Below are 10,293 nucleotides of genomic sequence, written 5' to 3' on the forward strand. Positions count from 1 at the left end.
AAATTCCTCCTAATCCCCGATGAATAACGCACTAATGTTACTATAACAAGGACGCTGTGGCGGAGAATGTAATACACGGACGAGTACTGCGTGACAGTGGGATTTAAATATTTGCTCCCAGATAACGTGGTGATATAATAAAGCTTAGATTATTGCTTGATTGATTTATTGGCGTATTAATGATTCATCTATTTATTACCAAGTCGTGGTGGTACATCCCATGCAATGCAGCCGGGGGGCAGCAGGGGGCGCGCTGCGGTTAATCATTTCCACAAATGGCACCTGTTCTGCTGGAGGTGCAGCCGGAGGCGACGCGTATCCTGGTTCGGACTGAACACCTCAGTGACAACTCCGCCAACAGTGCACCGACTGCAGATGGTTCAAGCTGGCAACTTTCACAACACATAAATAGACACCGTCAACCCGGAACGAGGCTGACCGTCAGATTTTAGGTAAGCGGATGTTGTGTGGATGCGCTAAAATCACGCCAAAGTCCAGTTTTCAGGACCGATCCGGTTCATGCGGTGGGTGGTTACCTGTCGGGTCGTGTTGGTGTGTCAGATAAGCGGGTTTTTACTGTTAATAAAGCAGATAAGAGCTCTGGGTTGACAGTGTGGCTGAAAGCAGATTTAGTTCTAACTCTTCCTCTTTCATTTTTGGCTGTTGGATCGGTTCGACCACTATGGTTACTTTTCTGTGAATTTCCTTTAAGAGGTTCTAACATAGAGAAGCAATTAGAGTAAGTCGCCTTTTGCCGGTTACCCACGCAGATCATCCCATTTGTGGCCGGTTATCTGATATTTACGCCTTGTCCATTCTCCCTATTAATGTATGTGACAACTGGATGAACTGGTTCCATATCGGGGACAAAGTGGGTTGGAATACCATTATTAATGCTCCCTTAAATTAATTATGAAGGAGGCTTGTTTGAGACGAGAGTAAATTAATTATGACCAAGTAAGAGTTGGTGTCCAACAGTAAGTGCGCCTGCATTGCGATGATATCCTGTTTCCTTGATGAAAACAGGCTGCCTTTGTGTCAAGGCTCTGTGCTGCTGTGCTGCTGTGCTGCTGTGCTCCTGTCACGCTTCACCTGGCTGAAGCCTGGCTGGTGAGGTGTCCTTATTTTGTGAGGTATGAGACATCTCAAGAAGGTGATAGTAAGTCACTTATTAATCCGTGTGAGAGCTCCAGGCTGAGTCAACACTGTCACAACCACCACCCACTGCCACGTGGGTCCTGGAGGACTGTGACAACAGTGGTTGTCCTCAGGTGTGCACTGGGAGGTGTGGTGTGTTTGTTCCTGCTCTCCATCTCCTTCACCTGCCCCTGGGGACTGGTAGGGAGAGCAGTAATCCGGGCCAGCTAACCTGCTGCTATGGCGTTTGAGTGGACGCACAAACAGGACTAAGACGCTCTTCTTTCTTGTCCTCCATGGTACTCTTTTGGGCTCCCAGGAGAACTTAGTGGGTGTGTGTGGGTCTTGAGGGTATTTTTCATCATATTCACAGAACTTCCATTCATTCGGCTTTGTGTGTTTGAACAGCCGTGGAGTCAACATGAGGCTTGTACGAAGACGTTTGTCCCCACTAAAACTTGTGCTCCTCGGCGGGGCGCTTTTCATGGTAACGCTCGTGGTCCTTCAGAGGGATGTTGGTTCGTCATCCACCGAGGACCCCTGGTTGCGCGAGCTAGTGGTCAGGAAGGACAAAGTTCTGGTGATGGTCCGAGATGTCGTCAACAACATGGCTTTCCAGATCAAAGCCCCTGAGCCGCCCGTTGCTGTGGAGCAGCCCACGGACAACTGTCCCGCTGGGTTCTACACACAGGCGGAGCTCAAGCCTCACCTGGAGCGACCGCCGCAGGACCCCAGAAGCCCCGGGGCTGATGGGAAGGCCTTCAAGAAAGACCAGATGTCCCCAGAGGAGGAGACAGAAAAGAAGGATGGCATGACGCGACACTGCTTTAATCAGTTTGCTAGCGACCGCATCTCGCTCAGCCGTAGTCTTGGAGAGGACACGCGGCCACGAGAGTAAGAGCACCTTACTGTTACCTTAGCTTGTTATTTCCATGTGCTCATATTACTTTTTAAAAAATCAGGTGCGTAGAAAGGAAGTTCCCCCGCTGTCCTGCCCTGCCGACCACCAGCGTCATCATTGTGTTCCACAACGAGGCCTGGTCCACCCTGCTCAGGACGGTCTACAGCGTCCTGCACACGTCTCCTGCCGTCCTGCTCAAAGAGATTATCTTGGTGGACGATGCCAGTGTTGCAGGTGTGTACAATACAAACGAAAGCCTCGACCATATTTGGAGCTTGACTTACAGGAAAATGCAGCACACCTCATTTGAGAGCCGAGTGCCGAGACTAATGACTCAGAATGGAGCTCAGTATTGTCATGCAAAGCAAGCCCGTTTATGTGCTATTCAGGAACCGGTTCTTTTTAGACAAAAAACAATCTGGCAGTTACAAGACAATTTTTGTCATTGCAAGCAAATCAGCCATTGGCTCTGCCCGCTCATCCCAGGCCGGAGGTGGATCTGTCTCACGTCAATTCATCATATTCACTTAAGTATGCTCAGACGAACCCACTCGGGGTTTCCTTCCTTCATCTGCACAGAAGAGTTATGGTGATGTAATACTGTTAACAGTCAGAAATGTGAATGTCGGTGAAATGCAAATTACAGTAACAGTCCAAAAGAGCCGCTCCGGCTTATGATAAAAGGATTAAAGGACAGAGTGCCACGCCTGGATATGTTTGCATATTAACAAGATTTACGATGGGACGCGTTGATAACTGCTAGTTTGACCACTTAAAAGCATGGAGATTAGCTTTTAGTTGTTTTCTCTCCATTTCTTGAGAATCTCTGTAACCCTGTCCTGTTGTATTAACGTTCAGATTTTGAGCTATGCCGTCTTATTTTAATTGCAAAATAAAAGTCTTTAGACTGAGCGTCAGTTACAACCACAGCTACAGCAAAACTTCCTCTTTATGCTGCCACAACAGCAGCTCTTTAGACATCCTGCATTGTGTAGTTGTATCGTAATCTGCTCGTGTGCGTGTGTGTGTGGAGAAGAAGACATTACTTTTGTTTCTTTCTTTCCATAGGGCACCTGAAGGAACAGCTCGAAGAATTTGTGCTTCAGTTTAAAATCGTCCGTGTGCTGAGGCAGCCGGAGAGGAAGGGTCTGATCACTGCCAGGCTGCTGGGTGCCAGCGAGGCTCAGGGCGAAGTTCTGACCTTTCTTGATGCACACTGTGAGGAAACACAACCCCTGAATATTTCTAATCATTTGGCCCACAGCACCGGTGTCTCAGCAGTTCATTAAAAATATACGCTGACTGAAAATTCTTGGTTATTAAGAGAGCAGCAGCATCTGAAGCAACAGCTAAAGAGTGTGTTATGCACTTTGTGGTTAAATGAGTAGCAGGGTGGAGTTTGAAGAAGGTAGTATTGCTAGTGTTCCTCTGTCATCATCAGTTTAGAGGCTACCTTTAAATACTTCAGCATGTTCCTGCTGTCATTTGAAGGAAGCTGATCTTTGCCTTTGCTGATCATCTTGTGCACTAACCTGAGCTTTAGACTGATCTCCACCCCCCTCCTCTGTTCAGGTGAGTGCTTCCATGGCTGGCTGGAGCCCCTGTTGGCCCGCATTGTGGAGGAGCCCACCGCTGTGGTCAGCCCAGAAATCACCACCATTGACCTTGAGTCCTTTCAGTTCAACAAGCCCGCGCCCTCCAGCCACGCCTTCAACCGAGGGAACTTTGACTGGAGCTTGACCTTTGGATGGGAGCAGATTCCCGAGGCTGCGAGGAAGCTGCGCAAGGATGAAACCTGCCCTGTGAAGTAAGGAGGAGGGGACCGATTTCACGTTGAACAGCCTAAGTCATCACACTGTTTAAATCGAATCCATCTGCTCGTCTTTTAGGACGCCTACCTTCGCCGGAGGTCTCTTCTCGATCCTGAAGACGTACTTCGAACACATTGGAACCTATGACGACAAAATGGAGATCTGGGGTGGAGAAAATATTGAGATGTCCTTCAGGGTTGGTCTTCTCTCTACAGCTCCTATAATGAGTCAACCAAACACAATGCCGTTAGAGTGACTGCGGCCTGTAACATACTGACAGGTGTGGCAGTGCGGAGGGCAGCTAGAGATCATCCCTTGTTCTGTGGTGGGTCACGTTTTCCGCACCAAGAGCCCTCACACCTTCCCCAAGGGAACGGAAGTCATCACTCGGAACCAGGTGCGCCTGGCTGAGGTTTGGATGGACGATTACAAGAAGATTTTCTACCGACGCAACAAAAACGCTGCAAAAATGGCAAAGGAGGTCAGTGTGGCCAGATGATGGGATGTTAAATGAGGATGGGGGCAGTTTGTCCATGAATTTCCCTGTTGGTGTGATATTGTGATTATTGGGTTTTAATTACACCCTCTCTACTGCTTTAGAATAACTACGGGGACATCTCTGAGCGCTTGAACCTGCGGGAGCGACTCCACTGCAAGAACTTCTCCTGGTATTTAAACACAGTCTATCCAGAAGCGTTTGTTCCGGACCTGACACCAGACAGATTTGGAGCGGTGAGACACACCTTGTCATTGTCAGTACCTTCAAGCCATTAAGGCCTAGTGGGTTTTAAAAAACATGACAGGGATGTACAGTATATACATTTTTTTTTTTTACCTGCGTATGCCTCAGATTAAAAACCAGGGCTCTAAAACCTGCCTGGACGTCGGAGAGAACAACCTAGGGGGCAAGCCTGTGATGATGTACACGTGTCACAACATGGGTGGCAACCAGGTACACTGACACGCACGAGAGTGAATTCAGATGAAGGGGTTTTGGCAGGATGGGGACAGTAGTTTAAAGGTCTTACTGTGTGCTTTTGTCTCTCACAGTACTTTGAATACTCCTCTCACAAAGAGCTTCGTCATAACATCGGAAAGGAGTTGTGTCTTCATGCCATACCACATCCAGAGGCGGTGAAAATCGAAGCGTGCCAGCGGAGGGGCATGGACACGGGGCTGGCGCCACAACAGGAGTGGATTTTTACTGAGGTGATAGCACCTAAGAAAACCTTTGGGCTTTAATGGGTAATGTAGCAAAATAGGGTTGTAGCTGGGCCTTTAAAAAAATTTTTTTTTTAGATATTTTCCCATGTTGCAGCCAAGCAACTGCACTGTTGGTCACAGCAGTCTTCGTTATTCATTAAAGTGACTCATGGAATGGAATTACTGACAGGAACCTGATGCCAGGATGTGGGGTTGTCTTCAGTGAAATTGTCAATGGCTTTGTAGCCAATGAGTGTCCATCTTGAGTCACCCTCTCTCTGCTTCTGCCTTCCAGGGAAACCTTCTGAAGAATCCCAGTAGCGGTCAGTGTTTACGGCTGAGCGGTACCAATATTCTGATGGACCAGTGTAACACTGAAGACCTCTTCCAGCAGTGGACGTTAAGCTGATCTCTCTGTCAACCAGTTAGATTACCTTTGGCACCATGTGCCTCCTTCCTCAGGCTTCGCTCTGGGGAGACAGTTCAAAAAATTGGAATTGGGGGTTTTGACAATCCTGAGTCGTCAGTTAAAGGTGGAAAACACGGCTATGGATGACTTTGGGGTGGACCTTCATCGGTTTTTAGATATATTTATGATTTAAAAACTCCAGAAAGATGCTGGAGCCTGGACTTCGGCATTCATAATCAAGGAATGTCAGCTGGATCATGAGACGACAGCTGACGGCGACGGTTCAGTGAAATTTTCACTGCTTTCTGATTTTTATTTTTCATTGTCTACTGTCCATCTAATAAGATGTTTTTATAAATAAAAATCTTATTTTGTGTCAAATCTTTTGATCCCACCAGTCTGGCCTGATTATATGTGAGATCCATTATCTGCATTGTTTTTTGGCTATAGTTGTTGTTGAATATTGGGTTTTCTTGTTTTGGGCTGCAGATGCTGATGTTTTTGACTGGGTACTTATGCCCCAGATTTTATAGTCCAGCCATGACTGTCGTGTCATAGTTTTCACTGACACGCTGATAAGATAGGCCCCTGTAAAAGGTTTCTACAGCCAGTGAAGGTGCAACACTTGTGCAAACTCTATGTGGGTGCGGAGTCAGAAAAATGCAAACTATTTATAGTCTTCACTGCATATACTTGAAATATGAGTTAAAGGTAACATTTCCCCAGGTGAACAAACCAGATTTTTCTTTTGGGATGTTTTTCTCTTCCTGGAGCAGGTTTGGGAGGTTTAACAGGTAAAACGTTGTGACGTTATTTCTTTTCCACAACAGATGGCAGCATTAACCTGCTGAACGGTTTTCAGCAAGACCAGGATGACAAATGAAATTCTACTCTATAGCGTGTGCGTGTGTGTGCCGTGCGCTTGTGTGTCATGTGGCCATACAGGCATGTGAGTAGCTCCTATTCTGCAGCAACAGAGGCACCGAGTGGCCCAGAAGATGAATACTGAGCTCTTGACTCGTTCTGAAGTGTTTGGACAGCTCAGGAAGGAGCTCTATGGAGAGAAGCAGCTCAATGACTCCAACACGCACATTTTTATAATCTTAGGAGCCTCTGTGAGTACCTCTTCACTTCTTACAACATGTCATAAATTGCCACTAACTCCTCGTTGAGTAACTTTGCAGAAATTGCTGCTCTCGCCCAGATGTTTAGCAATACCTACTTTTTTATTATTATTAAGTCCCGGCTAGTTACAGGACCCTTCCCGTGTCTAATGGTGGGGGTGGGGGGTGAACGTGCATGGCAAGCAAGGAAGGAACAAATAGCTCCTCTGTGTTTGTAAAGTATTTCTTTGTCCAGCCAGCACTGACAGCAACAGAATATTTAGCTGCTTGTTCCACTTTTTCAAAGACAGTGATCTTAAATATAAAAGGGGAGAGAGAGAGACAGAGAGAGAGAGAGAGAGCGAGAGCTCCTGAGCACACCTGCTCTTTGGACTCTGCGTTTCTGCTTCAGTGATCAGTAGTTTTGTTTTGTTGTTTTTGCACAGGGAGATCTTGCCAAGAAAAAGATCTATCCAACTCTATGGTGAGTTGGACTCACTTGGACTTTAATCTGAGTTGGACTTTAGATGTTGTACCACTGGACATCGCCAGTTTGAATAACTTGTTCTGCTTTACTGCTCCTGAATGTGGCTGTCACCCTTCCAGGTGGTTATTCAGAGATGGTCTCCTCCCAGATGACACCTACTTTGTTGGTTTTGCCCGATCTGACCTGACGGTGGAGGACATCAAGACAGCATGTCTCCCTCATATGAAGGTAGAAGCTCTGCTCCTCATCCTGCATGTGGCGCTTGATTGTACTCTCACAAACCCTCCTTGAACTTTACCGTCAGGTCACCACTGAGCAGAATGAGTGTCTGTCAATGTTCTTCAGTAAGAACTCCTACGTCAGAGGCAGATACGACGACAGCAGCTCTTTCACACAGCTCAGTCTTCACCTGTCCTCCCTGCCGGGAGGAAGTTACGCCAACAGACTCTTCTACCTGGCTCTGCCGCCCACCGTCTACCAGCAAGTCGGCACGAACATCAGCTGTCACTGCATGAGCGACAGGTCGGTATCTGTTGTTCTCGAGTCAACAAACCTAGAGCGTGTTATTTGAGCTGTGATGAGCTCTGTTTGTCACACAGGGGCTGGAACAGGATAATTGTTGAGAAGCCCTTTGGTCGGGACCTCCAGAGTTCCCAAGAGTTGTCAGTTCATCTGTCCTCCTTATTTAAAGAGAACCAGATCTATCGCATTGACCACTATCTGGGCAAAGAGATGGTCCAGAACCTCATGGTTCTCAGGTAACAACTCATACAAACTTTTCAGAATTCATATTGTGCCACCGGCATAAACCTATTTTTGCTTTTAAAGCCAAACTCCAGACATTATTTAATTCTTAAAAAGTGAAATATGCTGTAATTCCTTCAAAATGTTATTGGCTGGTACTCTTCGTCCTTTCAGGTTTGGTAATCGCATCTTTGGACCCATCTGGAACAGGAACAATGTTGCTTGTGTGGTTCTCACCTTCAAGGAGCCGTTTGGCACTCAGGGCCGTGGAGGATACTTTGATAACTTTGGTATAATCCGGTGAGGATTCTGTACAGATAGACTGAAGCAAAACCCCTGAATATATAATCCCAATCACAGCCGAGCCTGATTCCTGTTCTTGTTTCTGGATGTAGGGATGTCATGCAGAATCATCTCCTCCAGATGCTCTGTCTGGTTGCCATGGAGAAACCTCCAACTACGAGTCCAGACGATGTGAGGGATGAGAAGGTAAAGGAGTAGAGCTGGAGATCCTCCGCCAGTCGTCCTCATCTGTTCTTCTTGAGTTTATTTTGTCCTCTTACAGGTGAAGGTCCTGAAGCGTATAGCCCCAGTAGCTCCAACAGATGTGGTCCTCGGCCAGTACGTGGGGGACCCTGAGGGGGAGAGCCACGCCAGGCTGGGTTACCAGGATGACCCCTCCGTACCTGAAGGTTCCTGCACACCAACATTTGCTACTGCGGTGCTCTACATCCAGAGTGAAAGATGGGATGGTGAGACAAAATGTTTGCTTATCTGTCTTTCTCTTTACATTTACATTTACATATGGTGTCACTCACAATGTTCTCATCCCATCAATGCTTCGCGCGCCAGGAGTTCCATTCATTCTCCGCTGCGGTAAGGCTCTGAATGAGCGGAAGGCAGAGGTGCGTCTGCAGTTCAGCGATGTGCCTGGAGACATATTTGATGAAAACTGCCAGAGGAATGAGCTGGTGGTGCGCGTGCAGCCAGATGAGGCCATTTATCTGAAGATGATGACCAAGCGGCCTGGGATTTACTTCAGCCCCGAGGAGACGGAGCTCGATCTCACTTACAAAAGCAGATACAAGGTTCTGGGTCTCACTCCAAATCTCTCCTGTGCTCTTTCATAGGAGAGACGTTGTTTTCTGTCACCTGATATAAGCCCAGTACTCACCATTGTGTTGAATACAACTAAAAACATCATCTTCTTCTAGAATGCAAAGCTCCCTGATGCCTATGAGAGGCTGATACTGGATGTCTTCTGTGGAAATCAGATGCATTTTGTTCGCAGGTCAGTTATTATGTTGATATTTTTTATTAGGTTTTAATATAACATATAAACTTGTCTCCTAAAATATTGCCCTTTCTCTCCTAGTGATGAACTGCGAGAGGCCTGGAGGATCTTCACCCCTCTCCTCCATCAAATCGAGGCAGAGAAGACACCCCCCATTCCATACTTCTATGGAAGGTAATGTCTAAAGTCCATGGGATTTCAACCCCTCTTCCATTTTATTTTTTCTTACTCTTTGCTTTTTCTTTACTGTCTCGCCTCTGCAGCCGTGGCCCAGAAGCTGCAGACCATCTTGCAAAGAGAGCCGGGTTCCGCTACAAGGGAACATACAAGTGGGTGCAGCCCCACACATCGTAACCCGCTCTGTTGCACAAACACCGTCATTTTAAAAGCACACTTCTTCATCAGCAAGTTCACAACTAATGTTAATAAAACTTTACTGCCATCTTTCACTGCTTTTTAGAGATTATTGCCTGCATGCATTGAAATAATGTTGTTGTTCCCAATCACACGTGAATGAATGTAGAACATCACTACGACTGATTGAAGTGTTCACCTGTAAATTTCCAAAATAAATCACAGTTCACTATTCTTCCTCCTCTTTTTTATGTATTCCCAGAAGGATCATTCACCCTGACTTGACACAAGAAACCCTTTTATTTCATGAATGTGAGCACACAGCAGAAGCATGATCTTTATGGTGTATACAGTCAATGTCAAAGCAGACTGAGGCCTACGTGCAAGTGTATGCAAAGTGAAAACGCCACGTAATATTTATTTTAGGAGAGCTTGCTCATCAGGTTTCTAGGAACTGTTGACTCACTTAGTAACAAGGGACAATTTGAAAATGCAGTTTCTCCAAAGATGACTTCCAGGTAGGTGTCGAAATAAAAACTACTGGCATTTGTTGTACGTGTTTGTTTTACATGCAAAACTGCACTTTTTTTTTTTTTTTAATCTTTTCAACTTTATGCAACATATAAGTGCTGTCTCTTACTGCCTTTTTCTCTCTTTATCAGCGGCATGATCTAGCTGGCCTCCCATCTACATTACACAAAGTCACGTGCACACACAATCACACAAATAACTGAAGACCAACTGATGATCCTGCCAGTACCCGGAAGGCCGTGGGAAGGGCAGCATAGATAAACACGTGTTCCGCCCCACTGCATGTTGTGTACTTAAGGTACAGAACATAGAAATACAA

The 10,293-nt window shown here is 46.4% G+C and overlaps 2 protein-coding genes across 6 annotated transcripts; both read left to right on the plus strand.

The window, feature by feature from the left end:
• The first annotated feature begins 247 nt into the window (after positions 1 to 247).
• Positions 248 to 5,842, plus strand: LOC101067378 (polypeptide N-acetylgalactosaminyltransferase 6-like). 3 transcript variants are annotated; one of them, XM_011621908.2, is made up of 12 exons: positions 248 to 452; positions 1,027 to 1,133; positions 1,546 to 2,031; positions 2,100 to 2,272; positions 3,107 to 3,256; positions 3,611 to 3,845; positions 3,928 to 4,045; positions 4,130 to 4,330; positions 4,450 to 4,581; positions 4,700 to 4,801; positions 4,900 to 5,058; positions 5,348 to 5,842. In XM_011621908.2, the coding sequence occupies exons 3-12, from the start codon at positions 1,559 to 1,561 to the stop codon at positions 5,459 to 5,461; spliced, it is 1,857 nt and encodes a 618-aa protein (XP_011620210.2). In that variant the 5' UTR covers positions 248 to 452; positions 1,027 to 1,133; positions 1,546 to 1,558; the 3' UTR covers positions 5,462 to 5,842. The 3 variants fall into 3 exon arrangements, with proteins under 3 accessions (XP_011620210.2, XP_011620211.2, XP_003963236.2); XM_011621909.2 differs by having other exon boundaries at positions 1,044 to 1,133; XM_003963187.3 differs by lacking the exon at positions 1,027 to 1,133.
• A 599-nt stretch (positions 5,843 to 6,441) lies between these two features.
• On the plus strand, positions 6,442 to 10,215 carry LOC101067155 (glucose-6-phosphate 1-dehydrogenase-like). 3 transcript variants are annotated; one of them, XM_029833718.1, is made up of 13 exons: positions 6,442 to 6,576; positions 7,011 to 7,048; positions 7,171 to 7,279; positions 7,356 to 7,573; positions 7,651 to 7,809; positions 7,970 to 8,095; positions 8,191 to 8,284; positions 8,361 to 8,547; positions 8,648 to 8,883; positions 9,010 to 9,086; positions 9,171 to 9,263; positions 9,353 to 9,418; positions 10,106 to 10,215. In XM_029833718.1, exons 1-13 carry the CDS (start codon positions 6,460 to 6,462, stop codon positions 10,116 to 10,118), a joined length of 1,533 nt encoding a protein of 510 aa, XP_029689578.1. In that variant the 5' UTR covers positions 6,442 to 6,459; the 3' UTR covers positions 10,119 to 10,215. The 3 variants fall into 3 exon arrangements, with proteins under 3 accessions (XP_029689578.1, XP_029689577.1, XP_011620209.1); XM_029833717.1 differs by lacking the exon at positions 10,106 to 10,215 and adding an exon at positions 9,706 to 10,079; XM_011621907.2 differs by lacking the exon at positions 10,106 to 10,215 and having other exon boundaries at positions 9,353 to 9,677.
• Positions 10,216 to 10,293: the final 78 nt, after the last annotated feature.

The sequence above is a fragment of the Takifugu rubripes genome, chromosome 3 (assembly GCF_901000725.2).
Source record: "Takifugu rubripes chromosome 3, fTakRub1.2, whole genome shotgun sequence".
Lineage (NCBI taxonomy): Eukaryota > Metazoa > Chordata > Actinopteri > Tetraodontiformes > Tetraodontidae > Takifugu > Takifugu rubripes.

Coding starts and splice junctions, on each gene's coding strand:
- LOC101067155 (XM_029833717.1), top strand. CDS start 6,460: ATGAATACTGAGCTCTTGACTCGTTCTGAAGTGTTTGGACAGCTCAGG. Junction 8,096..8,190: donor GATAACTTTGGTATAATCCG/GTGAGGATTCTG, acceptor TTCTGGATGTAG/GGATGTCATGCAGAATCATC. Junction 8,285..8,360: donor ACGATGTGAGGGATGAGAAG/GTAAAGGAGTAG, acceptor GTCCTCTTACAG/GTGAAGGTCCTGAAGCGTAT.
- LOC101067378 (XM_011621908.2), top strand. CDS start 1,559: ATGAGGCTTGTACGAAGACGTTTGTCCCCACTAAAACTTGTGCTCCTC. Junction 3,257..3,610: donor GACCTTTCTTGATGCACACT/GTGAGGAAACAC, acceptor TCCTCTGTTCAG/GTGAGTGCTTCCATGGCTGG. Junction 4,802..4,899: donor ACAACATGGGTGGCAACCAG/GTACACTGACAC, acceptor TGTCTCTCACAG/TACTTTGAATACTCCTCTCA.